The following is a 26,472-nucleotide window of genomic DNA, read 5'->3' as shown; positions in this document are numbered from 1 at the left end:
CCTAGTTTGGGGCAAGACAAGGTGGGGAACTGGCTCACACCAACACCCGTAGCGGGGTGAGCTGAGCTTGACACAGGCCCCTGTGAGCCACCAGGCCAGGAACACCCTTCAGAGGCTCCCACTTCTCCTCAGTGTGGGATATTACAAGGATTTTTAATGGGTTTAGGCTCTTCAAGGGGCACACTACTGTCTCTTGATGACCTCAGCAGCGGAGGCTGAAGGGTCTGAGGGATCCGTGGGCCATAGCGGGACAACCATGCCCACAACATGTGAGGGAGCCGTGGGCCATGGTGGCCGTGGGGCTGTGTGGGACGACCCCGGGGGCGCCCCGCTGAGGAGAGCGCTGGCCCCGGGCAGCCAGGGCCGAAGTGGGGGCGACACCGACCGAGACCGGCCCTCAGGCTCAGCCGGTGTCCCCGGGGGGGAGCCGGTCCCGGGAGGGGCACGGGGGGGAGCCGGTCCCAGGGGTGCCGGTCCCAGGGGTGCCGGTGCTTTGGGTGCCGGTGCCGGGGGTGCCGGGGGAGCCGCGGCGGGGCAGCCCCCTCGGCGTGTGCGATGCGCGGCCGCATGTGGGGCGCAGGCGGCGGAGTCTCCACCTCTTCTGGCAACTTGAACCTGCGGCTGCCAAGCTCCATTAGAGCTATCAGCAGCCGGGGGTGTGTGTGTGGGGGGGGGACGCACTTCACAGCGAAGGCGGGGGTTGAGTTGCTTTTTTTTTTTTTTTTTTTTTTTTTCCCTTTTTAAATATATATTTTTTCCCCTCTTCGCAAGCTTGTGGCTGAGCACGGGGACCGCTCCGGAGCCTCCCTCCCAGCTCTCGCCGGGTTGAAGTCGGGGTCCCCCCGCCGCGGGCACCGGGGGCCGCCCATGGCTGCGCCGCCACCGGGCGCCGCTCCCCGCTGAGCTCCCCGGGCACCGGCGGCCATCGCCCCTCTTCGGCCGGCGGCTCGGCGACACGAACCAGGGCGCCCACCATGCTCCGGTGCTGGTGGCTCGCAGGGCTGCTCCTAGGTAGGTGGCACCGGGGGGTGGCGGTGGGAGAGGGGTCGCCCCCTCGGGGTGCTCCACCGGGAGCAAAAGGGGGGTGGCGAGGAGGGTGCAGGGAGGGCGGGCAGGGGGTTGTTAGGAGGCTGCAGGGAGCGTGGGTGAAGAGTGCGAGGGGAGAGCGGAGCGCAGCAGTTCCTCAGCTGAGGAGGAGGGATGCGAGGCGGGTGCAGGGAGGTTGCGAAGCGGGTGCGAAGAAGCAGCACGGAAGGTGCCGGGAGTGAAAGGATTTAAAAGAAATCGTCCAGCAGGGCTCGGTGCTGCAGGACCGGGGGTCCCGGGGTGCCCCCCGCAGCCCCGGGCCGGGCAGGAGGCACCCGGAGCCTCAGCCCCGCTCCCCGGGACGTCCCCGGCCGTGCTCCTGCTCCTCGCAGCGCCGCTTCCCGCAGGGAGAGCCCCGGGAAGGAGCCCGGAGTCCCGGGGATGCTGGCGGGCTGTGGGACCGGTGTGTGTGGCTGTGCCGGGGGGCACAACTCGCCCAGGGTCCCCTCTCTGCCCCTGGGTGCAGGGTGCCAGGCTGCGGGACCCTCTGCCCAAACCTGTCCCGTCCTCGCCTCCCCGCAGCCTGGGGGTGCCGGGGGGTGGCAGGGCAGGGGAGCAGCCCCCCGGCCATCGCCGCTCGCTCCCGGCCGGCCGGCGGAGCACGGGGAGCGCTGCAGCTCGGCGTGGCTCAAGGAAGGGCTCAGGGGATTCCCAGTGGCTTTGCAGAGCTGCTGGGAGACATCCCTGGGAGGGAGCCCAGCACCTGCCCCGGCCTGGGACTGCTTCAGAAGTCTCCTCCAGGGACACCGAGCCCCAGCTGTGCCGACCCCCCCCCCCCCACAAGCAGTGCAGGCTGCATCTTTGCGGCTGCCTTTCGTTAAGGCTTCTTGCAACCCCACAGCTCCTGAAGCAGTTTCAGAAGAAAAGGTTCTGGCTAAAGAGGCTACATGGGAGAACAAAGACAACTGTGCTGTGAAAAAGGCAAAGTGATTTCTGTTTATGACAAAGAGCAGAGCCTGGGGAAGGCTTCCCCATCCTTGGACAGTGTTTTCCTAGGCAATGCACGGGAGACCCTTGAGTGAAACTCCACACCCCTGAACAGGTGAAGGGAAAGGTGGGGAGAGAGCTCCCATGCCCCCTGTGCAGCCTGGACCCTGGATATCCAGACAGCTGGGTTTCCTTTCCTTTCTTTCCCTTCTACCACTTGCTTTACTCCTCTGAGACTTTGGGCAGCACACTATCACACTTACTTGGCCCCTTAAACTTGGGGCTCTGTTAAGTGAGCATTGCAGAAGAACTGTGTAGTGACAGCTACTGGAAATTATTTGCATAAGTATTTGCATTTGTATAAAGTTACTTTTCTGCTCTCCTTATCTGGGATCTTCGTCATACAGTGTCCCCCAAATACAAGGCTTCACAGGTTGAGAAATAAGTATTCTGCCTCTCTATAGATTTCATTTATGCAAGTTGCTCTGCTCACAGATCTGTTATACTGTATTATGAAAGATTAAACATACAAGTCTAATTAGAATGCTTTCTTAAATTGTCATACAGTTTTAGTCCAATCTAATTAGAACCCAACACTTTTCCATCTAATGTCAGTGATAAATTTTCCACTGATTTCAGTAAGAACAGAAGTTGGACCCTAAAACATATGTTTAAATAGCTAAGTCAGATCCAGAACTCATTAAAACCAAAGCAAGGTTTGCCAGTGACTTCAGTGTGAGCAAGACTGGTATTCTGAATTTTGCATAAAACTGAAAATCAGTATGACACCAGCGCATAATTAGTTGAAAAAATGCTTCAGTTAGGTAACTGGATCAGATTTTGGAGTCTCCTCCAGCAAAGAATCACTCATTCTTGGAAATGTCCCGAGAGACTTGCTGAGTTTTTACCTAAGCTTTCATTAAAGTCTTTACATTCCAATAACACCACACTGATATTTTTCATGTGTAGCTTCTCCTCCATGGTTTTAACATAAAAGATCTATTCTTGCTTCCAAAGTTTATTTTAAATTTGAAAATAACTGTGATGGGGTAAGATAAGATAAGATCAGCAGCTGCATTCATTTGTGTGATTAGGAAGAGAATCCTCTAAATGGTAGCAGTGAATTAAATCTAGATGTATGTATTCGCACATACATATATATTTTATACCCACTAGGAAATTAATATCATTGTCTTTGGATCAAATGTTTGTTTTGGGCAATGTTTACTTTGCTAATTTATTTTTTCCAAGTTGGCGTTTTTTTCTTCTTCATTTCTCTAGCTGGCCAAAAAATCAACAACTAATGTATTATGCTGGGTTGTGTGATTTGACTCTATTTGTTCTTCCATAATGATAGGTTAGCCATGTTTCAAAGTATATGGATATAGATAAAAACAGGGCTGAGATGTAAAAAAAGCACAAGTGAAAAAAATATCGTGTGGTTTCTATATTTTCCCCACAAGCACAAATTGTTGAGTAAGGAGATTTTCAAAAGCCAGAAATTGCTATGAAGAAAACCAAAGCTGGAATCCAATGCTAGGGGAGGCTGCATCTGGCAGAACAAAGTTTGGAAAGAGATTTTGCTTTCAATGGGATCCTGTGTTTCCCCACAACACAGCATATGTCATCTATAAAAACAACGCGTTCATGGATGAGATACCATCACTGCTATAATCAACCTCAAAATTAGGAAGCACCTACACAATACTGTTACACAGTACCTCTGGTTTTCTTACCTATTTGCTAAGGAAGATAAGGCTGTGAAAACAGAATTACTAACTGATTTTAAGAAAGAGCATCTCAGCTACAATAATACCAAGAAACTGACAGTGATAAAGTGGGAATTTTAAAATGTAACCCTTTTCCTGTAGGCTAAGGGTTCCGCCAGAACCTGAAAATATGATTCATACGACAGCTCCTTCTCTACCCAATTTAAATTGTGTAACATCTGAGGGGTTAGTAATCTGCAATCTGTTATTTTTTCTCTTTTTTTTTCTTTAGGGAGTTAAAAGGTCTCATGCTGTAAAGTGTGAAATTGGGAAAGTTGTGTTTCTGTGTATTAGGAAAAAAATCTGATGTCTATGTGAAAAGCCAAAGCTCCAGATTGTTAAGTGATAAAGGGGTTCAAATACATCTTTATTTTTTTATTTTTACCAGGGTGATGGTGTGATAATGTCTTTCATGCTGATGTTTTTTCATTTTCACTGAACAGCTTTTTAAATAATCATGGTTTGAGTTGAACTGAAAGTGAGAATGCTGCTATGAAGCTCAGCTCCTATGGCACTGTAAGAGAGACATTTGGATCAGTTCAGCAACATTTCTTGACTCAGAACTGGTGTGATGGTACATAAATCAACAAGAGAAATCTCACCACTGAGGGTTCAAAGAGATTTGCTTAAGTCTAGTCTTTAAAATAAAGCCTTAAGCATAAGTGCACCCATTTGATCAGTCACGTAAAAAAATCCCTCCCCAGGGTTTCTACTGTGTTGATATGAAGCACTGACAAATCTGTGACATCTTGGTCTTGTCCGCGTCAAAGACAGAGATCCTTGGAAATGAGCTTTTGCCCCTGTACTCAGAACAACTTAAACTCCAAGCTCACCACTGAGAGAACTGGATTCACCTTGTTCCCACTTACTAAATCCACAGGTGCTGGACACAGGTTATGGCTTTTAAGTGTCTCTTCTGTCCTGCTAATACAAAACCATGATGACACTTCATTTTTAAAGCTCATTCTCACAGATTTTTTTTTTCCTGGTTAGACTCCCTGGAAAAGGTGAGTGAAAATATAAGCGACAGCAAAGTTTTGCTGTGAAAAAATCCTAAGTTTTGCTAATTTTGAGTAGCGCGAGTCCCTTTATTAGATTATGCAGTGCGTAGGCTGAATGTCAGCTTTGATTTCAGCATCTGTCGGCAGTGTTTAAGAGAACTGGAACACATCAAAACTTGGCTAATGTTGACAGGCAAAACAGTAGACTGAAATTTCAGGCTATCTAGAAACCACACCCAGACCCCAAAACACATGTTAGAAGTAACTTTAATTCTCTGCCTCAGCTGAACAAGTAACCTTTTTCTGTGGTCACTTGTGATTCTAAGTTAAACATGCGTGCATATTTCTGGTGTGGGATGCGTATCAGTTTACCACCTTTGAGCATGAACCACTTTCTCTGAGGATACCCTCCACTATGACTGCTTTTGAATGCCCTTCTCCTCCTTGGTTTTGTGGGAGCCAAGTAGCCTCAGACTATTAGATCCCATTAGATCCTATTTTTATTACTATAAACAGTATACTTGCAGCACTGCCAAGAGTCCTATTGTGTTAGGTGCTAAATAAGGAGAGAACAAAAGGATCGTTCTTTTTTTAGAGGGTTTATAATCTAATTTCCTGGACTTAGATTTTCAGCAGTGAGAACTTGACATTGCGGGGACACACTGGGATTCCCAGCTGTGTCCAGCAGTTAGAACCTACTGTGGTCATTTATGTCGTTACGGACCTAAATGCCCTGTTGCTTCTGGCCCGTATTTCTGGTCCCGTGGAGGCGATTTCAGTGAGAAGGACGACAAACAATGAGCTTACACAGGGGAGCAGCTGTCTCCCGTGGGAGCCAGGGACTGGGACTGCTCCATGGCAGTGGGAGACTGAAAGGCCACTCTCAGCATCCCGCCAACTCCCTGCCAAGAGCGAGTTATTCCCTGCTGTGCTAAAGCTTTGTTCAACCCCTCAAAATCCTGCCAAGCAAGTGGACTTGTGCTGCCTACTGGATTGTGCCTCGAGAAGTTCACCCTGATATACAAGCCACATTTTTTCCCCTCTTCATTCACTCCCAACAGAACCTCTTTATTCAGTGTAAGGAATTCCTTCCCTTCCTTGGTGTTTATGCTTTGTGAATATTTATAGGCTGTTATCATGTCCATCTCTCCCCAGCTGTCACTCAGCCAGGCTACATGCACTCTGCTCTCTTAAATCTTGCTTCGTAACTCAATGCCTCCCACCCCCTAATCGTTTTTTGTTGTTCTGCTCTCAACTCCCGCCAGTTCCAGTTGCTCATTTTGCTTTGGGTAAATGCTATATTTATGTTAATATTATGTGGTGGGTGGTCTTCTCTGTGCTTACGGTCCATGTGAGTGATTTAGATGTTTAAAATGATGTGGGCATTTTATAGCCAAGCCCTTGCCTGATTACCAGTTCCACTCTTCAAAGCACTCTGGGAAAAAATATGCTTAGCCATCACTATTAAAAATGGCCACAATAGCCACTAATAAAGTGCCTGTGCAAGGGTTTGAAGGAATTGCCAAAACTGCATGGGTGCTCTATACATTCAAAATGATGGTGTGCCATGAATTTTGAAACCATGCACTATATTTTCTAATGAGTTTCCATCTTATCTAAATTAAAGAAGATAGATGTAATATTTCCCATTTGGTTAGAATACGAATTCTGGTTAGAATTTAACTGAGTCACAGTTGTACCCCTAGGGTGTTGTTCAGCCTTGGACTGAGAGGGTTTGCTTTTGGTTTGGAGAGGAAAGGCCTTCCTCCAGCTGTTCTCACTGGACTCCCCCATCCAGGTGTCCAGGGAATTAGAGATCATTGCACTTTTATCTCCCCCATGTCACCGAAATCCAATTTAAACTCTCACCTGTGTTCAAGGAAAAAAGCTCGAGCATTCCCCTTCTTCCCTTCACTTTCTGTTGCCTTTTACTTCAGTGTTTCTCTGTGCCAGACTTCTGCGGCAATACTGGTCAGAGCTTAACACACGTCACAATGTGTTAGTGTTGCCTGAACCCAGTTGCTTTTTTTCCAGTGCTTGCCAACGCTGAAAAAAGGATGCAACCAGCAATTATCCCATTAGTTCTTAATTCTTCTGATTAACCACCCCTTCCCCTCTGTGCTGTGGGTTTCGGTGGCCGTGGCCGGGGCTCTTAGCTGGCACGGGACACCTGCCCGCTGCCTGGTCCCTGCTGCGGGGCTGGCAGCAGACAGCTTGCTGCTGCCCACAGCGGCTGGGCCAGCTGGGGACTGTCTGGCCATATGGCATTGCTCAGCTGTTCTTGAGGAAATCGTTCGCCTTGGACTGTTTTAGCTGTGGGAGAGGCGTAAGAAGGCCTCTTGCTGAGGCCTCATGGTGCCTTCAGGGTGGAGGGAGGAAGAAGGAAGGGCTGAGGTGGCTCCGTGGTGCCTGTGGGCTGCCAGGCCGGCATGGGCATGGCGAGTAAGGCCCCGTCGTGTAACCAAAAGGCCTGGCACTGTGGGCAACGTTAACCCCAGGAGATATTTTGTGGGAGGATGTGCTCACACCCACCGCTGGGGCTGTTGTTTCACATCATGCCACCCTGGTCCTCTGTGCCAAGTGGTGTGCCTTGCTGTGCTCGCTCCATCTGGGGAGACAGCAGGCCGTATCCCATTTCTCCTTTGTGCCCTTCATTCTTCCAGTGAGTGCTCACTGCCAGCTTGTGGGGAAGGGCATTTTCTGAATAAGGGCCTGATGCTGTGTAGTTACGGTCATGGGATCTTTCCTATTTATGACTCCAATGAAAGTGGGATCAAGCCCTGCAATCCCATTGACAGTGTTAGGCCTGGTTTTCTTCTTCAGGGTAAACAGCCAGAGAGAGCAGTTTTAAGAGCCATTTTATGTAAATGTAGTTTATATTGAAGAGGATCTCTGGGATGCGGGAGAGAAAATCTTCTCCCTTCCCTGCTGCAAATCCCATCTGTCTTGTCATCTGTCCCTGGACATGACACTTACAGGAGAAACAAATGGCTCCATGTTTCCAAGAGTAAAATATTTACCTCTCTAGTGCCTTAAAAACCTCTAGTCAACTCACCAGAAGTGCTTCACTATTTTAATCGTGGACATGAAACAAATCAGACAAAGATCACAGCCTCAGAAGACAGCTAGGCTAAAGCCATTTAATACAGCGTCTGAACTTTTTTTTTTAATATGCTTAAAGTTACAGGGTGAAAGTATGTTTCAGAAAGTTCTTCTCTAAAATCCTGGTCTCCTTGGGACTTTTGAGTGAGCTGAGTTCCCTCCTAGGATCTGCAGAATTTCATATATGGTTATTCTGCAATGATGGCTAACATATGTAATACACTTACTGTGCCACCCCTGAAAGAATACCGCGAAACTTCTAGTGAATTCAAAGCATTTTGCAAATAGCATGAACTGAGCATCAAACCGGTAAAAAAGCTATATATAACTATACCCATTTTACTGACAAATAAGAGAAGGGATGAATAATAGAAATACTTTTCCAGAAGCCAAACAGTACTCCAGTGAAAGCACTGGCATCGTCCCTCAACCACTTGACCACATTCTGGCATCAGTTCAGGGAGGCATTACTAATCAGGAAAAATGTTCATGAACTGGCTTAATTTGAAGCTCATGCTTAAGTTTCACTGAAACCAATTAGACTTAAGCGTGTGCTTAAGTCCTGTGCTGAACTGGGTTTAGTTTGCAGATAAGCAAAATGCAAAACTGTGATGTGATACAGTATTCCACCCCCAGTGGGTTATATTTAAGTTTTTTAACTTTATAGTATTATAAAATAAAATATATATCTTCCCACAGAATTGTTCTCCTGGGAATGCCTTATTCTGAGCGAATAAAAAGCACCACTAACTTAATCTCCACACAAATGCAAGAGAAATCGATTTGCTTAATACAGACATCTTTGCTTTTGAAAGAATGCTTATTCCTTTAGTGGCTAACCCAAAATCAATTCTGCATGCTCTCAGGAGAGAAAAACACTAAGGAAACACTGTTTTGCTCTGTTAATGATGTCTGTGCGGATAAGTACAATTTGTGCATGCAGAATATATCGATATGTTTCTTATCATCCACTTCATTCCAGTCTGAACATTCCTTAGAAAATATCAAAGGTTTTATGTCATCTCTAAATGAAGAAATGTGTAATGCTCCATGACTTCAGGCACTGATCTTATCCCTGTGAATGTGTGACTAACTGAAACATTAGATTTATAAATTGAAATAATAAATTCTGGCCATAGGAGGCAATAACATGTAACAGATTAAGCAATCTAGCTCTGGAGAAGAGTTGATCTGCAGTAACTAATTTGGTGCAAACTCTAATGTATGCATTTTCTCCTCCATTTATAAAGAAACAGATGTGTGACTCAACTTTGCTTTTTTCCAAAGTCAATCTGTGTGGAGGAACACAAACAAGATTTGTTTCCAACAAGGCATGTTACAGTATTTCTCTCCTGGCTGGTATTTTTTTCCTTCATAACAGAGAAGTGGGTCTGAATCTGCAGCATACAGTAGTTTGTAGCACAGCCCCCGTGGCAGGTTCTCATTTCAGGCTTGGCCATTGCCTAGGAATCTTTCGTCCTAATTTTACCAAGAATTTACTGTGTGTAGGAATTTCCAGTTCTGCCTTTCTATCATTTGATGCTGCGGGTCTGATTTTTCTAAAAGTTGCTTATACAAATGAGTGTGTGGAAGAGTTGATTAGTATTTGCTACTGCAGTTGCCTCAAGGCTTGATCCAGTTTCTGCTGATTCCAGGGATCAGCCTCTGTTCCTGGGTACTGGCGTTCCTAATTGCCTGAGAGCTTGTGCAGCCCTATTGCCTGGAGACCTTGGGCCAGTGCTTTGGATGCAGCACGCACCAGAAAGCTGGAAAAAGATACTGTTTTGTCTAGCTGCTGCACTGAGGAGCTCTCTGGAAACGCTTGTGGTTAATCAATACAGACAGACAGGATAACGAGTGAGTGGAAGAGATCACAGTTGAGGTTTTTTTTAGATTTTCCTATGAATGGGTATTTTTGTCTTGAAGATGAATTGTGAATAATTTCCTCCTCCTCCCCCCCAATAACAACTCTATAAAGCAGTCAATTTGACGGAGAGAGAAGCTGCCCTGATGCGCTTCCCCAGGGGCTAAGTAACAGAGTGACATATGAGTGACAGCCGCTTCATGCTGCTCTTGGAATAGAAATGTGCCCTAACTACAGATTTTAGGTCTGGAACTGAACTTTTCCAAGTTGAAAGACTGTTTGGATCTGGTGGGACTGGGCTTGGAGTATTTGAGAGAGAAAAGCAGCCACAAAATTTGGATACAAGCCAGTAGCTTTTGGTTTGAGGATGCATCCAGCTTGGAGTCTTGTGTACAGTTAAGTAAGACAAAATCCTTAGGAATTCCTATCATGTCAAATGTTTACATTCTGGAGCTTTTTTTTTTTTCTTTCTTTTTTCTTCTTTCTCTCTCTCTCTCTCTTTTTTTTTTTTTTTTTCCCATGGAGTGTGATCCTGATTATAAAAATTCCCTTTTCTATTGAACGTGTCAAAATCTTGTGATGGTGTTGCCAAAGTGTCTGTGCTCTCAAACAATGTAGACTTTTGGTGTTTCTGCCAAAAGTAGCAATAAGGGTTCAGTCAAATATTGAAGCTTCTGCTGCAATAAACACACACACACAGCAGTTAGCAAGTTCAGCATGCGGCTATACTTTGCACTGTTATTTCGGTATAACTATAGACTGCACCAACACCTCTGGAGTCTTTCTGTGGTTATGAGCAAGAGCAAATTTGGCCTGTATAGTCTGTTACCTCTAATCCAAATACAGTTATTTTTTAGTTTACAGTATTCTCTAGGATAATGATTTCATGTGTTTTTAAATGTAATTCAGTCTGGACTGTCCTTGAACTGAAAGATCTGCAAAAGCTTTGCCAGTAATTAGGCCTCATGATAGGGCAGGCAGATGAAGCTTGGTGTATTTTGCAGCTGTGTAAAGAAGCACACAGGGGTAAGGCATACATGGGAGTAAATTTTCCTGAGGGCACAGAGCAAAGTCATGGCAGAAGTGGGATGAAAGTGCAGAGCCCTAACCCTGGGCACCCACAGAGATCCTGAAATGAAGGCGTAACTAATAACAATGAGTTTTGTCATTCAATATTGTCTGCTTTTCATATGAGGGCTCACAGGAACTGCTCTTTAGGAAGCACTATGAAAGCAATTGTGAAGGAGCTGGCTATCCCTGCTCGCCATGTCAAGCCCTTACAGATGATTAAAACAGTACAATTGTAAGTCTGCTCCAGAAAGACCCCTTAACACTAATAATATGTCTTTCCAGCTAGTTTATGCACTCCAGTGCGTAGTGAGGTACCAGAACATCCACGGCTGGTTTCACTAGCCTTTAGGTAGGTAGGCTGCTTCTGTTACTGCTCCCCTGCTTAGCTGGGGGCTTCATTTTCCATGTGGTTATTCCCTTTGTGACCTGTGATAGTTTAAGGGTTTGTGTGCTAAAATCTGCACAAATGCATTTCAAAGATGCTGTTACTGTGATGTGTAAAACCTTTGCAAATGGCAGAGACTCAATTTGTGTATCAGACATAAGTCTTAAGTTGTATAGTATTAGATCAGTAATAAAATACCATTTGAATGGAAATGCCTCTGCTTTGCCACATGTTCAGGAGCCTCTGAATTGCACAAGGGTTTATTTGCTGAGTTGCCGTTTGGCTTGGTGTAGGGCTTGTGTGTATTTGTGGCAAACAGATGCTGAAGATTTTCAGCAGGCAGTTGACCCCGTGTGCATGGAGGACGCATTGATGCCAGAGAGGAGAGGCTCCTGTCTCGGAATATATTGGCTGCTGGGAATCGAGGGAGCCTCCCTGGTAGACCCCAGCTGTGAATCTGGCCCCGACTGTTTATATTGGTGTTACATCCCAAGCTTTTGAGCCAGGGAATTTTGCTGACGTTGCTCAGCTGCTTGTATGTAGTCTTGCCCATGGTTGACAGCAGACCCACATGTGCTAGCTGCCTTCGCAAACACTTCTTGTTACAAGGGCGCTGCTCAGAGAGGTGCTTGTGCCCTCCCAGCCTGGCTCAGGCCCTTTGTGATTGCAGCAGTTCCTTCCCTCACGTACAGTCAGATGGTTTGGGTTTCCCTTCAAATGAGAGGTTTGGTTTAAACAAAGCTCCCTACAAAGATCATGGGGTGGTTCAGGCTATACGAAGGTGTTGGCTCACGGGGACTAGGAGGAGCAGTTGTGATTTGTTGTGGAGCACACAAAGATCAGATCTTGATCAGATCTCCAGTCGTGATCTTGAGTGGAGGGGAATGGATGACATGTGCATAACCCATAAAAGTTGGCTTGAAATTTTCCAGCACACTACTACAAAAATTGCAAAGCACAGCTCGGGCGAGTGAACGCCGGCTGGGCTAATAAACCCGGGGCAGCGCTGGACTGGAACCGCACCAGGCTGCGGGGCCTGGCTTTGCCTGACGGACACTTGTCCAACTGCAGAAAATCGGTGGGGTTTCAGGAGCTGTGCTGGGAACTCATTTCACATCGTTACAGGGGCAAATCCCATGTTTCTTACTGAAGCAAACTCATGGTGAGTGCCACAGAAGTCTGCCTAAGTAAAGAGTGAATAACATATAGGAATATATGCATATATATGTGTGTGTGCATGCAAAGGTCTTCAGGATTTAGCTGAGTGTTCGCACATTCCCTAAGCCAATAACATCCGTTGTTATGGGAAATGAGGTAAGTGACAGAATTACTGTCCTTATGGCGGGCGACAGGCGAGTCTAATGTTCCCATGCTGTAATTCCCCGTTCCAGTTACTGCTTCAACAATAGCTTCGGAGAGGGAGAGAAAAGGAACAAAGCACGCTCAGTTTGATTCGAAGACTTCATCTAAAAATACGCCTGCATTTTGTTCAAACCAGAGCTAGAAAACACTAAATAAATAAAATTTCGTTATCCTTAACCAACCACTCGCTTCTCCGCTAACCCGGCTGGGGTGTCAGCCTCTGACTGGACCTTCTGGTGAACGTAACCCAGGAGGTTTCTGGGCCACGGTGCTTAACAGGGTCTGTGCCCGTCCTGCTTGGCAGGGCCTGGCTGTGGGTGCCCACCCGTGGGTGCTGGGGCCCAGCTGTGGGTGCTGGGGTCCAGCTGGGGGTGCCCTCAGCGGGGTCCCCATCCCCGAGCACCCCCCGGGGCCTTCCCGGGAGCTCTGCTGGGCCCCGCGGCTGGGTGTGAGCGGAGGGGGCGCACCCTCCGCGCTGCTGACGCCCTTTTTCCTCCCTTTTTTCTTTCTCCCTCGCCCCCATTTTCTCTCCCCCGGCCCTTCGCAGCCTGCGCTGCCGCGGAGCCGCCGCTGCGCTGGGAGCCGCGGTGCCGGCAGCAGCTCCGCCACCTGCAGGACGGCGCCAGGATCGCGGCGCGGCTGCCGCCCCGCTTGGAGGGCCACTGGGTGTCCACCGGGTAAGGACCTTCCTCCTCCTCCTCCTCCTCTTCCTCTTCCTCTTCCTCTTTCACCCCCGAGACCCCCAGTGCCCCCCGCCCCGAGCCCCCTGGCAGCCCTCTTGCCTCTGCCCCCCTCCCCAGAGCTCCCGTCCCCGGGGCACAAAGTGCGGTGTCATGCCCAAAGTGTGCCACCAGCACCCGTGGGGTTTCACAGGATCGCAGGATGGCTCGGGTCAGACGGGACCCTAAAGGTCATCCGGATCCAGCCCCCTGCCACAGGCAGGGCTGCCACCCGCTAGATCAGGTTGCCCAGGGTTTGGGGAGCAAGTGCTCAAAATCACCCACCCGAGCGCTGCCACCGGTGCTGCTCACCCCCACGCTCGCCCCTGCGCTCTCCACACCCCAATTTCGCCCATCTTGGGTGGCCTCGTCCCATGTCACCCCGCTGTACCCCATCCTGCTCCACGCGGGCTGTCCGCCTGCTGTGCCCCGTGCTCACCCCTGCCTCCGTCCCCAGGTGCGAGGTGCGGCCGGGCCCCGAGTTCCTCACCCGATCCTACCTCTTCTACGCCAACCGCATCTTCAAGGCTTACCAGTTCTACTACTGGGACCCCTCCTGCCGGGAGCCCTCGTACTCCCTGGTCATCAAGGGCAAGCTGCGCCTGCGCCAGGCCTCCTGGATCACCCGCGGGGCCACCGAGGCCGACTACCACCTCCACAAAGTCGGCATCGTTTTCCACAGCCAGAAAGCCATGCGGGAGGTGGCCTCCTGGATCAACCAGACCTCGAGCGAGGGCTGCAGCGGGTTCCTGCCGCCGGGGCGCACCTGGGCTCCCGGAGCCCTGTACGAACTGCTGAGCGCCAAGTCTGAGCGCGACTGCACCGCGGCCCTGGGCTTCGCCATGCACGAGCTCAGCCTCGTGCGGGTGGAGAAGCATTACCAGCCCTTGCTGGAGCCGCAGCAGAGTGGCAGCCAGCTGGTGGAAGAGCTGTACCTGGGGGACATTCACACGGACTGGCTGGAGAGGCTCCACTACCGACCGACCGGTTACCAGCGACCGCTGCAGAGCGCCGTGGTAAGAGCAATGCTTTTGCACTGCCCCTGTCGCGAGCAGATGCTCAGCTCTCCCCTCATCAGTTCACTGGGCTTTGCGAAGCACATGTTATTTTCATACTATTAAAATACTGATTGCCTGCACCTTGAGCCCTTGTTGTTCCATGGACCTGCAGGAGGACATGCAGGGTACGGTTGTGGGTTTACAGCATAAGAAATAAGCCTGCAATGGCACGAGCCTGGAGTTAATGGCTTTTCGTTGGCTCTGTTTTCCTAGGAAATGCAATTTCCTAGTTTCCTGCACCACAGTCAGTGAAAGCTTTGGGCTGCACATCATTAGAGGCTGCCTACGCGCTGTTTGTCTTCCAATCCTCTCTCACTCTTTGTCATGTCCTTCAGGTTTAGAGAGGAGCGAGGAAGCAAGTGTCTGCCATTAAATCATTGCTCCTCAGCGTAATGCCATTAGAGGAGGAAGTTGCTCCGAGTAACGCTATTACACTGAGATTTAACTTTTAGTTTGACATAAATAAAACTGAGCAGGAGACCTGGTTGCTTTTTATTTTATATTTTACTTTGTTTCCAGGAAAGCGTATTTTTATCTGAATCACAGCTTATCAATTCAGAAATTATTGAGTAGTGAGATGGGGTAAAAAATCCTCTTAGAACTTTACAGTCTAGATGGAATTCAATTAATTGAAAAAAAATCTTTTGTGTGCAGCTTTTGAGGGGCAACATTTCCCCACACCCCAAACAACAGCAACTGGACTTGGAAAAAAAAACCACAGAGCAACACCCCTTTCCCCCTCAAAAAATAACCTTCTCAAATTGGTTAAACTTGTGTTATCCTGGGCCAAAACCATATATATGAGCAAAACCAGATGGTAAACATAAACACTTCTAAAAGTTAATTTAAAACCAAACCTAAAGATACTGAAATTCACTCTCTGAATATAGCACTGTAATTAATCAGCTAACAGCTCTCCAATGTACCCGCACATGATGTCACCACTTGGCGATAATTAGAAGCTGCCATACATTAGAAATAACTTCACATGATTGGTTTAAGCAAGTAAGGTTTTTGGTTTCATGTCTATAGTGATAATTTTATTGGGCACGGGGTTTTTTCTTTCTTTTTTCACCAAACTAATATCCATTTGCCTGCACTAGTGAGAGCTACACAGCTATGTTAGGAATTATTTTTTAACCCGCTTTATGAAAATGTTACCCTTATTCCCTTAAATTTATACCTCTTTTAAAGAAACCCATTCTCCCCAAATTACCTTTCATTATCAAAGAATTTCCTGTCTAAGGAGAGCATATATATTTGCCAACTTCTGGGATTATTTAGCCATAATGTACTGTGTACTGTCAGCACTCATTAACGTGACAGTAGCAGTAAAACAAGCTGAAAATGACTAAATTACAGTAGACTCCAATCAACTCGCATGTAAATTACCCACCCTACAGTTAACTACTGAGTTATTCAACCTTGCTTCATACGACAGCTCAGTAAAGATTACCTCGTGTTCTAGAAAATGATATAATGTCCAAACCCTGGTTATTTAAAAATAAATCAGTTGTGATGTACGAAGTACCAGAAAAAGTTCCAAGCCACCCCAAAACAACCCTCTGGCATTTGATCGGCTGCAGGACTGCTTTGACTCGGAGTGTCACACAAAGCATGGGCAGAGCCCTGGGACAGCTCCTTCTCCTTCTCCTTCTCCTTCTCCTTCTCCTTCTCCTTCTCCTTCTCCTTCTCCTTCTCCTTCTCCTTCTCCTTCTCCTTCTCCTTCTCCTTCTCCTTCTCCTTCTCCTTCTTCTCCTTCTCCTTCTCCTTCTGCACTGCCACATCTGCTCCAGCAGCTCCCAGTGAACCTCTGCCTCCCTCCGGACCGGGGTGGCCAGGGAGCTCCCCCTGCCTGTCCAGCAGCACTGCCCTTGCCCCGTCCTCCTCCCGTCCTCCGCATGTCCTCAGCGGCCCCGCGCAGAGCACAGCCCTTCTGTCCTCCCCAGGGGACCAGAATAGCAAAGAGCCCGGGCAGCTCTTTATCTCACTTAATCTGCTTGGCTGCCTTGGGCCAAGTTTGCTGCAGTTGAACAGTTGGCGTGGGAGAGGGGAACGTGAGCTTTTTGAGTATTCTGGAAAGGGTTTTTTTGGCTTATCAGTTAACAAAAATACTGTTCTTTGTCTTCCGCAGCACCACGTGCATCCTTGCCCAGCCTGTGGGATTATATACAGAGCTGACGAACACCACCCCCCCATCCTCCCCGCCAGAGCCGAGCCGCCGATGCAGCTGAGCGGCAGCTGGGTGAGCACCCACTGCGAGGTGCGGCCCGCGGTGCTGTTCCTCACCAGGTACTTCATCTTCCACGGTAACAACCACACCTGGGAAGGCTACTACTACCACTACTCCGACCCACTCTGCAAGCAGCCGACTTTCACCATCTACGCGTCTGGGCGTTACACCCAAGGCGTCCCCTCCTCTAAGGTGAGAGGCGGCACGGAGCTGGCTTTTAAAGTCACGCAGGCTCGGGTGACGCCGATGGACCAGTTAACGGTGATGATGCTGAACTCCTCCGAGCCAGGCAGCTGTGGGCTGACAAACTCCTGGAGTGCCGGGGTAGAGCGGGATATAACACCAACGAATGGCTGCTTGGCTTTGGGCATCAAGCTGCCCCACACAGAGTACGAGCTCTTCAAAACGGAGCACGACACGAGAGACCGCAGCCTGCTGTACGTTGGCGAGAGGCCCACGGACGGATCCAGTCCCGACCGTCCCGACAAGCGACCCACCTCATACCAGGCGCCTCTGATCCAGTGTGCTGGGGCGCCAGAGGAGTTCTCTAACTATGTTAGTCTAAAGTACTTGGGAGAAGAGGATGCTAACGGCAGTGAAGCACTAAAACCTTTGCCTGTGGCCTTTTTATTGTTTATAGCACTGCAGTTTTTAAGATGGGACTAGCAATCTATTCAGGTACAGCACAGAATCCAGATAGTCTTGGTGCTAGCGTGATTTTTATATCCTCCAAATGAGTACATCTGGAATCAGTTTTACTTAGATTTGGAAACACTTTTTTTTAAAAAAAAAAACAACAACAAAACACAGTGAATGAAGCCAAGAAGATATGCCTATGTACTGTTTGTCCTGTGGCTTTATTGCCTAATCTCCCTTCTTCTCTGCATAAAAATTTAATGTGGTGACATGGATGCACTGCACATTCAGTAGATAATTTAGCAATATGAGGGGAAAAAAAAGAGCAACATCAATTACAATTGCTGCTTTGAGCTTTTGACACTGCTAAGATTTAATCAAGGGCTTGATTCAGATGTAATTCAAACATCCAAAGTGTCAGCTGCTGAGTTTCTTTGAGGTTAAGTTCCCTCCCATCGTACTCCTTACTGCTGTTTGTGCAAATTTGATCTGCCGTGTCAGTCAGCAACAGCTCCACAGTCAGCAAGTGCTCTTGGTAAGGGCACGGTTAATCAGGCCTCTCGGTTTATAGATCCTTGCTGCAGTTTGTGTGTGTATGTACACACATGGAGATACAGCATACAGTCTTCCACTTAACTGTGTACAAAAAAACGCCCTCAGAGCATTACCCTGACAGACTGCTATGCCTGACTCTGGTCAGAAGAGATGATACAGTAAATGGAGAAGGCATATGCACAGCTGCTCCGACTTTCAGCCTTACAGCGCTGCAGACGCTGCATCCTTGCTGCATTAGTCCAGCTTTCCCAGTGCAGTGCAGGCCTGTGCATCGGTCCATCAGCAAAGGCAACGTGGCACTGCACGCATGTCCAGCAGGCACGGGCACTGCCAGTCAGGACTCCAACTCACCAGGCACCGTGCAAAGTGAAAGATCACTCACGAGTCTTCTCAGGCCGTTTATCTTCACTGTCTCCTCTCTAAGCGTACTGACACACGGGTTGTTGATCCAGCTGTCTTTTCAATCAGAAGTCACTTCCAGGCGTTCACATAAAGATGGCTTATAAACCTGCCTCTAGTGAACAGGGGGCTGAAGAGAGAACTGACCAGCTCCAGGACAACTGGAGCTCCACCAGCAAGAAGGACAAAGTAAGAAATTACATTCCCTTGTCTGCTGCAGCTAAGAAGCACATAACTTACTTGGGGAAGACCTCCTCCCAGCAGCTAAACCCCTCCACATAAGCCTATATATCTTACAAAGGATATTTTTGTTAAACCATCTATGCAATAGCTACCTTCTTAATGCTGTATTTACAAACTTGCAGCTTGTACTTAGATAATTTATGGGTTTTATAACATAAAATACTTTTTTTTGGGGAAAATTGTACATTAATAATTCAAATGAGATGCTTATTAAATGCGTACAATTGTGACAGAAATGTTGTCAGCATGTTTGCGTGTTTCAGGCACGATCAGCTATTAATCATGCACATAAACAGTTGTACTTGGTACACAAAGAGGCCAAGCTTGGCTAACTCATCTTCAGTTCCATCTGCAGACAATGGAGAGGGAGACTTCTCCGGGGATTAGTAGGGCAGGCAGAACAGCTCCCTGTTTCTAAGGGTTGCTGTTCTTTGGTGCCTGCTACTGCACGAAGATCCATGGGCAAACGTTTGAAGGACTGGAAGCACGTTTTGGAGAGCAGGGCTTTGTCTCCTTTGGATGCCCTGTTAGGATGCTACGAATCAGGGCAAGCCGGGGTAGCAGAGCTGCATCTCATGTGAGCCATACACATTTTTTCCCTCAGCAGACCTGTTTGCCATCACTCGTGGCAGCCCCAAGCAAAGGCTACTGTTCCCCAGATCAGCAAAGAGGCGTTTCTGCAGGACGCAGAGATGTCCATGGCAAGAACAGGGAGCAGCTTTGTACTTGGGAGGGTGGGGAAAAGAGGGGAAACGCAATTCCTGCTCTACATTCTTACACACAAAAATGAGATAAATGAGATCTGTGTGCTAATATTTTTTTTTTTTTCATTTACATACCATAGAAATTGTTTAAACTTCGCAAGTGCTCAGCATTGCTACTGCATGATGTAAAAACACCTCAGAGACCACGCATCCTTTCAAAGTGGTGATGGGAATAATGCCATGTAAAAAAGTTACAAAACAACCAAAGACTGGAGCAAGCCCCAGCTCCTCCTGCAGCAGCACTCACCACAGCTCAGCTCCAGGAGCTGGGAACCTGCTTACACCCAGCTCCACCACCCCGCACAGCAGATGGGATGTGCTGACTAAGCTTCCCTATGAAAGCCTCATCAGGAGCCTCTTTGTCCTGTTTCCCCCCCTTTAAGCATACTTCTGAAAAGAAAGCAAAGCCATGAAAATAATATTTGCATAAATATTGCGACTTTTATTGTTCTGTTCACAATTTTTGGAGAAACATTCCTAAATTACACAGTTATTCTCTCAAGAATTTGTGCCTTTTTCCAATTTGAATTTGCCTGGCTCTGATTGCCAGTCAGTGATTCTTGTTTTGCTCTTTTCTAAGATCAAAGAGAGCTGCAGTGTTCAGTATTTTCTCCGCGTGAAGGTACTTGTGCACTGTAATCAAGACATTCTCAATTTTGGTAGATAAACTCAGCCAACCGAGTTCTCTCTCTCTCTAAGGCATTTTCACACTCCACTAGTAATTTTTGAATCTCTTTTTGCACCCAGTCCAATTATGCAGCTTCTCTCTTAAAATGTAAATATCCAAATTGCATCCAAAATCCCCAGCTCTCACAGCTGAGACATACAGAAGTACAATCACCCACTGCTAACGATAATTCAAAACAAGAACACGTCCTTAGTCAGTAGTCTTTCACCCTGGGACTGCACTGGGAGCACATGTGGAGCTCTTACTCACTCTGGTTCTGGGTATGGGTATTTTTGTCACGTTACCATTTTCTCAGTAGAGATTTTGTGTGTATTTTCACCAGCGATATGGAAGCACTGAATTGTATCAGATCCCAGCATGAGCCTTCTGTGAGCATCCCCATTTCATTACGGTTCTCTTTAAAAGACCACTTCTGAAATGTGTGATTATCACAACACATCAGGCTTTGTAGGGGTGCAGATATTGCAATTGACTTTAATCCCAAAGAAAACGGAAAAACAAAGATAGACTGAAATGACTGCCTTAGATTACGCTCCTTCACTAACATTCGCCTCCTTTCCCATCCCTTCCTTGGGCTGTCAGGCTAACCAGGCACCGTACCCAGCTCATCCTGTCCTGCTTGCGTCTCCTCTCGTTGACATGTAAGAAGAGATGGCCTCAGACACCTCCTGTGGAAGTATTGATGCAGGTTTTCTAGACCTAATGAATGTAATTTATTTTTATTTTTTTATTAAGCATTGCTAATGAATGAATTCAGTTCTCTTACCTCATCACCAGCAGTTTCACCACCTGCATCTAGTAACGGTCCTCATCCTACTGCAAAGATTCCCCCTGTACTTCAGCTCTTATCACCCCCTCCAAGCACTCTGGCTCACTCTTTTCCTTTGGCTATTGCTTTTCTTACTGATTTTCTACACTTCATAACTCATTTCGTGTTGATTACTGTTTCTCTTTTTATTTTTATTTTTATTTTTACATCTAATTTTCCCCTTCTTTTCATCACTGAATAAAGACGGGCTTTTAGCCAGTCATTCTCGATTGCAAAATTGTTGGGTTTTTGGCCATTTACTACCTTTCTCTTAGCAAATAGCCAATCCTATTTCAGTTTTCCATTTAATTTCTTCTTCACTACCACATCTGATGTGAAATTTGCTAAGCTATGACACCCTTTTGAAGCAGCACTTGCATCCACTAGCAGTTTGCATGGCCACATGCCCAGCAGAATGCAGTCAGGGTTCCACAGAAACCACCAGCTTCTGTGATTCCTTTATCTTTAACCAAGACAAAGCCAAACACTGCCATGTCTAAAGCTGTATTAGAATCTAGGACATAAACAACAAACATTAGTCCTGACCACTGGATTCTATTCAGCTGTAAAATCCATATCTGCCTTCTTACTGTACCTTATGAAGAAAAACCAAGCTCACACAGATGCACTGGCAGGTTGGTACCAGCTGAAAAACAACAATGGGCACGTCTTAAAAAAATCTCGCCCTCAACTTCTAATGTTATACTTTTCAAGTTTTATCACTTTTAACTATCCCCCCAAAAGAGAATAAAGACATTTCAAACATTCTGAATACATTGACTAGCTTCCTACACTAGGTCTGCACATGGAAGTCTTTCGTACCTTCTTTAGCACATGAGCTACTCAGACACGTTGCCTTTCTAATTTTCTGCTTCTGTAGCAGGCACAAGAATTTAAAGCACGAGCTCAGTTTTCTGGGCAAACTTAGACTTGGGTCTGTTCTCCTGATTTTCCAGTTAGTCACTTTTATGTCCCCTCTGTTTAAAATGCTCCAGGATGTATTTTGCATTTTAACTTCCCAAACGATTCTTAAAACGAAACACACTGAAGTTTTAGAACGCTTCTGGATAAATCAATAGCACTGAGTTAATGCTCCATTTGATAAACAATCCGCACTGAAAAGTCTCTTATTGACTGTAAACAGATGTGCTGCAGTGAAGCAGCAGAGAGAAGCTGGAGCCTGAAAGATGGTTGACAGGACACATAGCTCTATGCTACCTAGAATTAGAAGAGGGATGAGCAACCTTGATCACAAAGGAAGCAGATGGGTGAGTTGTAACTCGGGGCAGGAGGCGGCACCTGGGAGCAGCCAGACGCATCAGGGACTGCTCCACCAGGCAGCCTGCAAGCAGCCACCAAGGGCTGCTGTGGGCCAGAAGTCTGGGACACACAGGGAAGGTCACAGGGAAGAGCAAGACTGGAAGAGGAGCCATGGGAAGAAAGAGATGGAAAATGAAAGAGGCTGGGCTGAACACCAGTGCCTTTGCCAAGGAGCAGTGCGGGAACGAGGATGACTTGGTTGAACCAAGGGGCTAGGGACTGGACTGATCTGACAGCTCGGGCAGAATACGTCAGAAAAGAAACTGGGCAGGAGAGGCTGCAGCTGTCACAGGAACACTCTTCTGGGCTCAGAACTGCAGCAAAAATTCCTGGCTCCAGGCATATTTCTGCGTGGCCTGCCAGTGACACGTGTGCCCAGGAGCTGCTGCTTCAGCTTGGGCCGTTACTCACCGCTTGATCAGATGCTTGGGTTGAGAATGGGTGTCTGTGCACAGGGTGCAAAAGAGCCGATCCTGACATACACGTGCGTTATCCGTAATGCTGTAACACCATTTTTTAAGGTGACCTTTCAAAACTCCAATTACATGTGTTTTAAGAGAACTTAATGTTATGCAGGGTCAGGCACATGATGCTGGGCAGCTTTAGACACCTTCTGGTCCACCTAAGCTCGTGTTTTGAGTGGATGCTGAAGGCTTGATCAGATACTGTGAGGTACTCACACCGAGCAGACTAACAGTGCACATGCACACTTGGTTTTGCCATTTCCTAACTTCTGAGGGCTTGACTTTGTACAGGCTTAATAAAGTTCTTTTAAAAGTAGTTGTGTGTGGATAATTACGCATGGGAATTCTGCCAACTCAAACAGGAGGGAGCTCAGGAGGCTCTTCTGGTCTTATGAGTTTCTCCACTGAAGAAAAAGATTTGATTAAAAAAATGAAGTACAGCTAAACTGGGGACAATGCCTTACTGCAGGCTGTTCTTCAGTTCTTCATAGGCACTTCAAAAACTTGAAAAAAAAATCACAAAATTAGGAACTTATTAAATAAGAATGAAATGTACCGATGTAGAAACATAAACAGAAATGCCAGATGTATAACGTCAACTTGTAATATGCAGCTTCAATTAATTCTTCTTAATTCATTTGTTTTCTTAACTTCTTTTGTTTTGCCATCTGGAAAAGGCCATTCTCCAATGACAGATCATACAAGAAAAGATCCAAAGTTCAAGTTTGCTTCAAGGAAAAGCAGCCTTGTTTCTGTACTCATAGACTAGAGAGCTCCTTTTTGTGGTCTTCACTCATGCAAATGCTTCAGGACAGACTTAGGCCTGGACAGGGAGGCAAAACATCTACATGGAAATGTAGTAACACCATTCAAACTTTTACTCTTCACAGTAAAAATGCGAAAACAGCTCTGTAAAAGGAAATGAAGCCACGGGAAATGGAGGAGTTAACAACAGGCATCCACTCAGTTTGGAAGTGCAAATGCACACTTATTAGGGACTTCTGGCCAGCTCTTACTTGTGTTATTTTAAAAAACAACCTACATTTATCCAGTAAAAGAAAAATCAACCCATTAATAAAACAGACATATTTTATAGTTTAGCAGATTTGAGTAGTGGAAATACGCAATTACTTTGTTCTCTGAAGCTAATGAAAACAAAAGGCAGCAGTACAATGCACAGTGTCACTTTAGCACTGACACCCATTAGACAAAGTGATTCAGTATACATGAAGCTGTCAGCATAGTATAAAGAAATCTTAGCTGGACATGTTCAAAGGATCTGCATTGCCCTGCTTTAACAATAAATCCCTCTATTTATCTAACTGCAACAGATGATTTATACTGGCATTGTAGCCCATTGTCATCTTTTAATCAAGTCAATCTACAGAACAGCTAGGTTTCACTCTATACAAGCAAGCAAAGCACCCCTGCCCAGTAGATGCTTTTCTTTCTAAAATGCCTACACATTGATTTATATTTATATTTTCTGAACAGTAAATTAAATTTGTAGATATGTATCCGATTATAGGGAAAACTAACTTCCACATATGGTATTGAACTGATCTCACTCCTATACAGATTTTTTTTTTGAGTTTCTGAATCAAAAAAAATCTCAAATATGTACACTGCAATTCACTCACCACCTGTCCTTTCTCAACTTGCTCACTTGAGCATCTAAGTAATGGATGCTAACCCATTTTCAGACAGAATTAGGAAGCAGCTCTAACCCCAAGCTGCTTTAGTGCTGCTGAGTACTACTGCAGCTGTAGCACAGCCACAACAAACACGAGGTTCAGAAGACTTGTTTTATGCATTCTTAAATATCAAACAGAGGCCTTTTTGGTTGTTTTTTCTTAGTTGCTTTATAAAGCAAACAGAATGTGGGATATGATGTTTCAGGACATTATGTAAAGCAAAATAAGAATAGTTTGAGAACTTATGAATTCCACAGTTAGGTTGCTATTGTGCCCAACAATTAAGGGGATGTTCCAATTAGGATATGAAAATGAAACCCTTTTGCTAAAAAAGAGTTTTCTTGCATTAGGTGACTGCAATATCAAGTATCTTCAGACACTAAAAATCCATTTTTTGTGTGCCCACCACTATGTAAATGTGCTGACTGCTAAATCAAGATTATAATAAGAATTGCAAGCGTACATGTGCAGCAACTAGACACCCTTAATAATTTATTGGTGAGAAGAAATTCTAGCAATTTGTGAAGCGAGTTTCCAACTTTATCCCATTACCAGCATTTTGGTAAAAAGTTAACATGGAATACCATTACCAAGCTATTACAATCCTGTATTTTTAGAAAATTACATTATGGTACATCAATCCCTCTCGACATGACATCCACGGTATTAACTTTCTCTGTGATCCCTAGGGCTATTTAACAACAGCTTGAAACCGGGGGCCCAGCCTGCATATGCATTGCCATAGCTGTGCATTCACACTCAGCGACTGCTAATGCAGAGCAATAATTATGATCATTCATGCACAGAACATTTACTTTAAGATGTGATTTTAACTATTTTCACAGTTATTTTTTCAATCATTTCTCAGTACTAGACTTCAAGCCCTTTTAGCCATCTGTTTGTGCTGTGGACCCAAAGAGGGCGGTCAGGAGTGTGAAGCTCCACAAAGCAGAGACCCAAGCAACTTCTACCGGCTTCTCGAAAATTAACAGTAAACCTAAAAGAACAGTACGGACAACAACTAGATTAGAAGTAATAACTTGGTTTCTCCTATCATTTTTCCAATATCTGGTGTTGTGCAAAGACACCAGACAATAATCCTATTTATAAGCTGTGTGTCATGCATAACTTCCTGAGATCTACAACGCCCTCCAGAAGAATTCATTTTCTATGAATACTTCAGGAAAGCATTTCTGATGTCATCAAATAAAGGATGGTTTGTAAGAGAACAAAGTGGCTTTAGAACATCCATCCAATATAGAAATTATTTTTGCAATATATCCACAAGCTGGCTTTTTATGAGCCTTCGCAAGAAAAAATATTTTTAGTTTTATTTCTGTTGCATATGAACGAAGGGCCTGGTCAAACAGACAGGCAATACGGACTCCACTGAACAGTCATTTTATTTTAAGCCCAGCAAAAGCAAAGCACTATCAATACAATTCAGAGCTACTGCCTGCTTAGGCTGTTGTCAAAAATGGCTAGGAAAAGACCTCAAACTTTTTTTTTAGAATTCCAAAATATAAAAAGTTAAATTTATGTTTTGGACTGATAATGGGAGCCTGCTCCTATTGCAGACTACGGTTGTTATCAACAGATCCTTACCTACCTAATGTCCCTCGTGTGTTGGTCTCTGTGCCTTTGTAAGGCACCAAGAAGAGCATGAGAGCATTCTTTTTGCTGGACTTCTTTGCAATCCTGGAGCGCAAACAGAAACAGCTTTGCTCACAAATGACTTGAAGCTCCAAATTGTCACAGATCACTGAGAAGTGTGACTATTGAACACTGGAAGGAGGACAGACATTCTGCTGACTTTCCACTTCATCTGGGAGCTGCCCATGCCAAACCAACTTCAGCAGCTAACTGTGTGTAAAATTTGCCTGGCACGTTATTAGATACACTCACAAGGGACCAGTTTAACGCTTCGATCCCTCTGCCCTGCAAAGACAGCAAATTTCTTTTAAACACTTTTTTGAGGGTGTTTTTCAGCAGAACAAAGGACTCCAAAACAAGTTTATACCTTTTCTTAAAAAAAAAAAAAAAAATAAAAAATAAAAGCAAATTAGGAATTTACCTGTTTTGATAACATTCTTAGCTAGGTAAAGATGCTTACAGCCCCTTTAAAAGTACTGGGTAGTCCAGTCTCCCTTCAGCGCACATTTTCTCAAATACATTCTTCAAAGCCACGAAAACTAATTTTGCATCACTTACATCACTTTTCTGTCTGAAAGGGTTCTTTTACCATGTTTCCTGGGAAAGTTTTCATTAGCTTCTACAGCCCAGAAAGCATCTTTTTCTTGATCGGTTCTGCCCAATTTGTCACA

At 46.0% G+C, this 26,472-nt stretch overlaps 1 protein-coding gene across 2 annotated transcripts; it reads left to right on the top strand.

The window, feature by feature from the left end:
* Positions 1-507: 507 nt before the first annotated feature.
* On the top strand, positions 508-18,646 carry APCDD1L (APC down-regulated 1 like). 2 transcript variants are annotated; one of them, XM_038166192.2, is made up of 5 exons: positions 508-656; positions 772-1,011; positions 13,115-13,244; positions 13,744-14,302; positions 16,479-18,646. In XM_038166192.2, exons 2-5 carry the CDS (start codon positions 975-977, stop codon positions 17,241-17,243), a joined length of 1,491 nt encoding a protein of 496 aa, XP_038022120.1. In that variant the 5' UTR covers positions 508-656; positions 772-974; the 3' UTR covers positions 17,244-18,646. The 2 variants fall into 2 exon arrangements, with proteins under 2 accessions (XP_038022120.1, XP_027328896.1); XM_027473095.3 differs by lacking the exon at positions 508-656 and having other exon boundaries at positions 727-1,011.
* Positions 18,647-26,472: the final 7,826 nt, after the last annotated feature.

This window comes from Anas platyrhynchos, chromosome 21 (assembly GCF_047663525.1).
Source record: "Anas platyrhynchos isolate ZD024472 breed Pekin duck chromosome 21, IASCAAS_PekinDuck_T2T, whole genome shotgun sequence".
NCBI lineage: Eukaryota > Metazoa > Chordata > Aves > Anseriformes > Anatidae > Anas > Anas platyrhynchos.
This window is presented reverse-complemented; position numbering and strand designations above follow the sequence as displayed.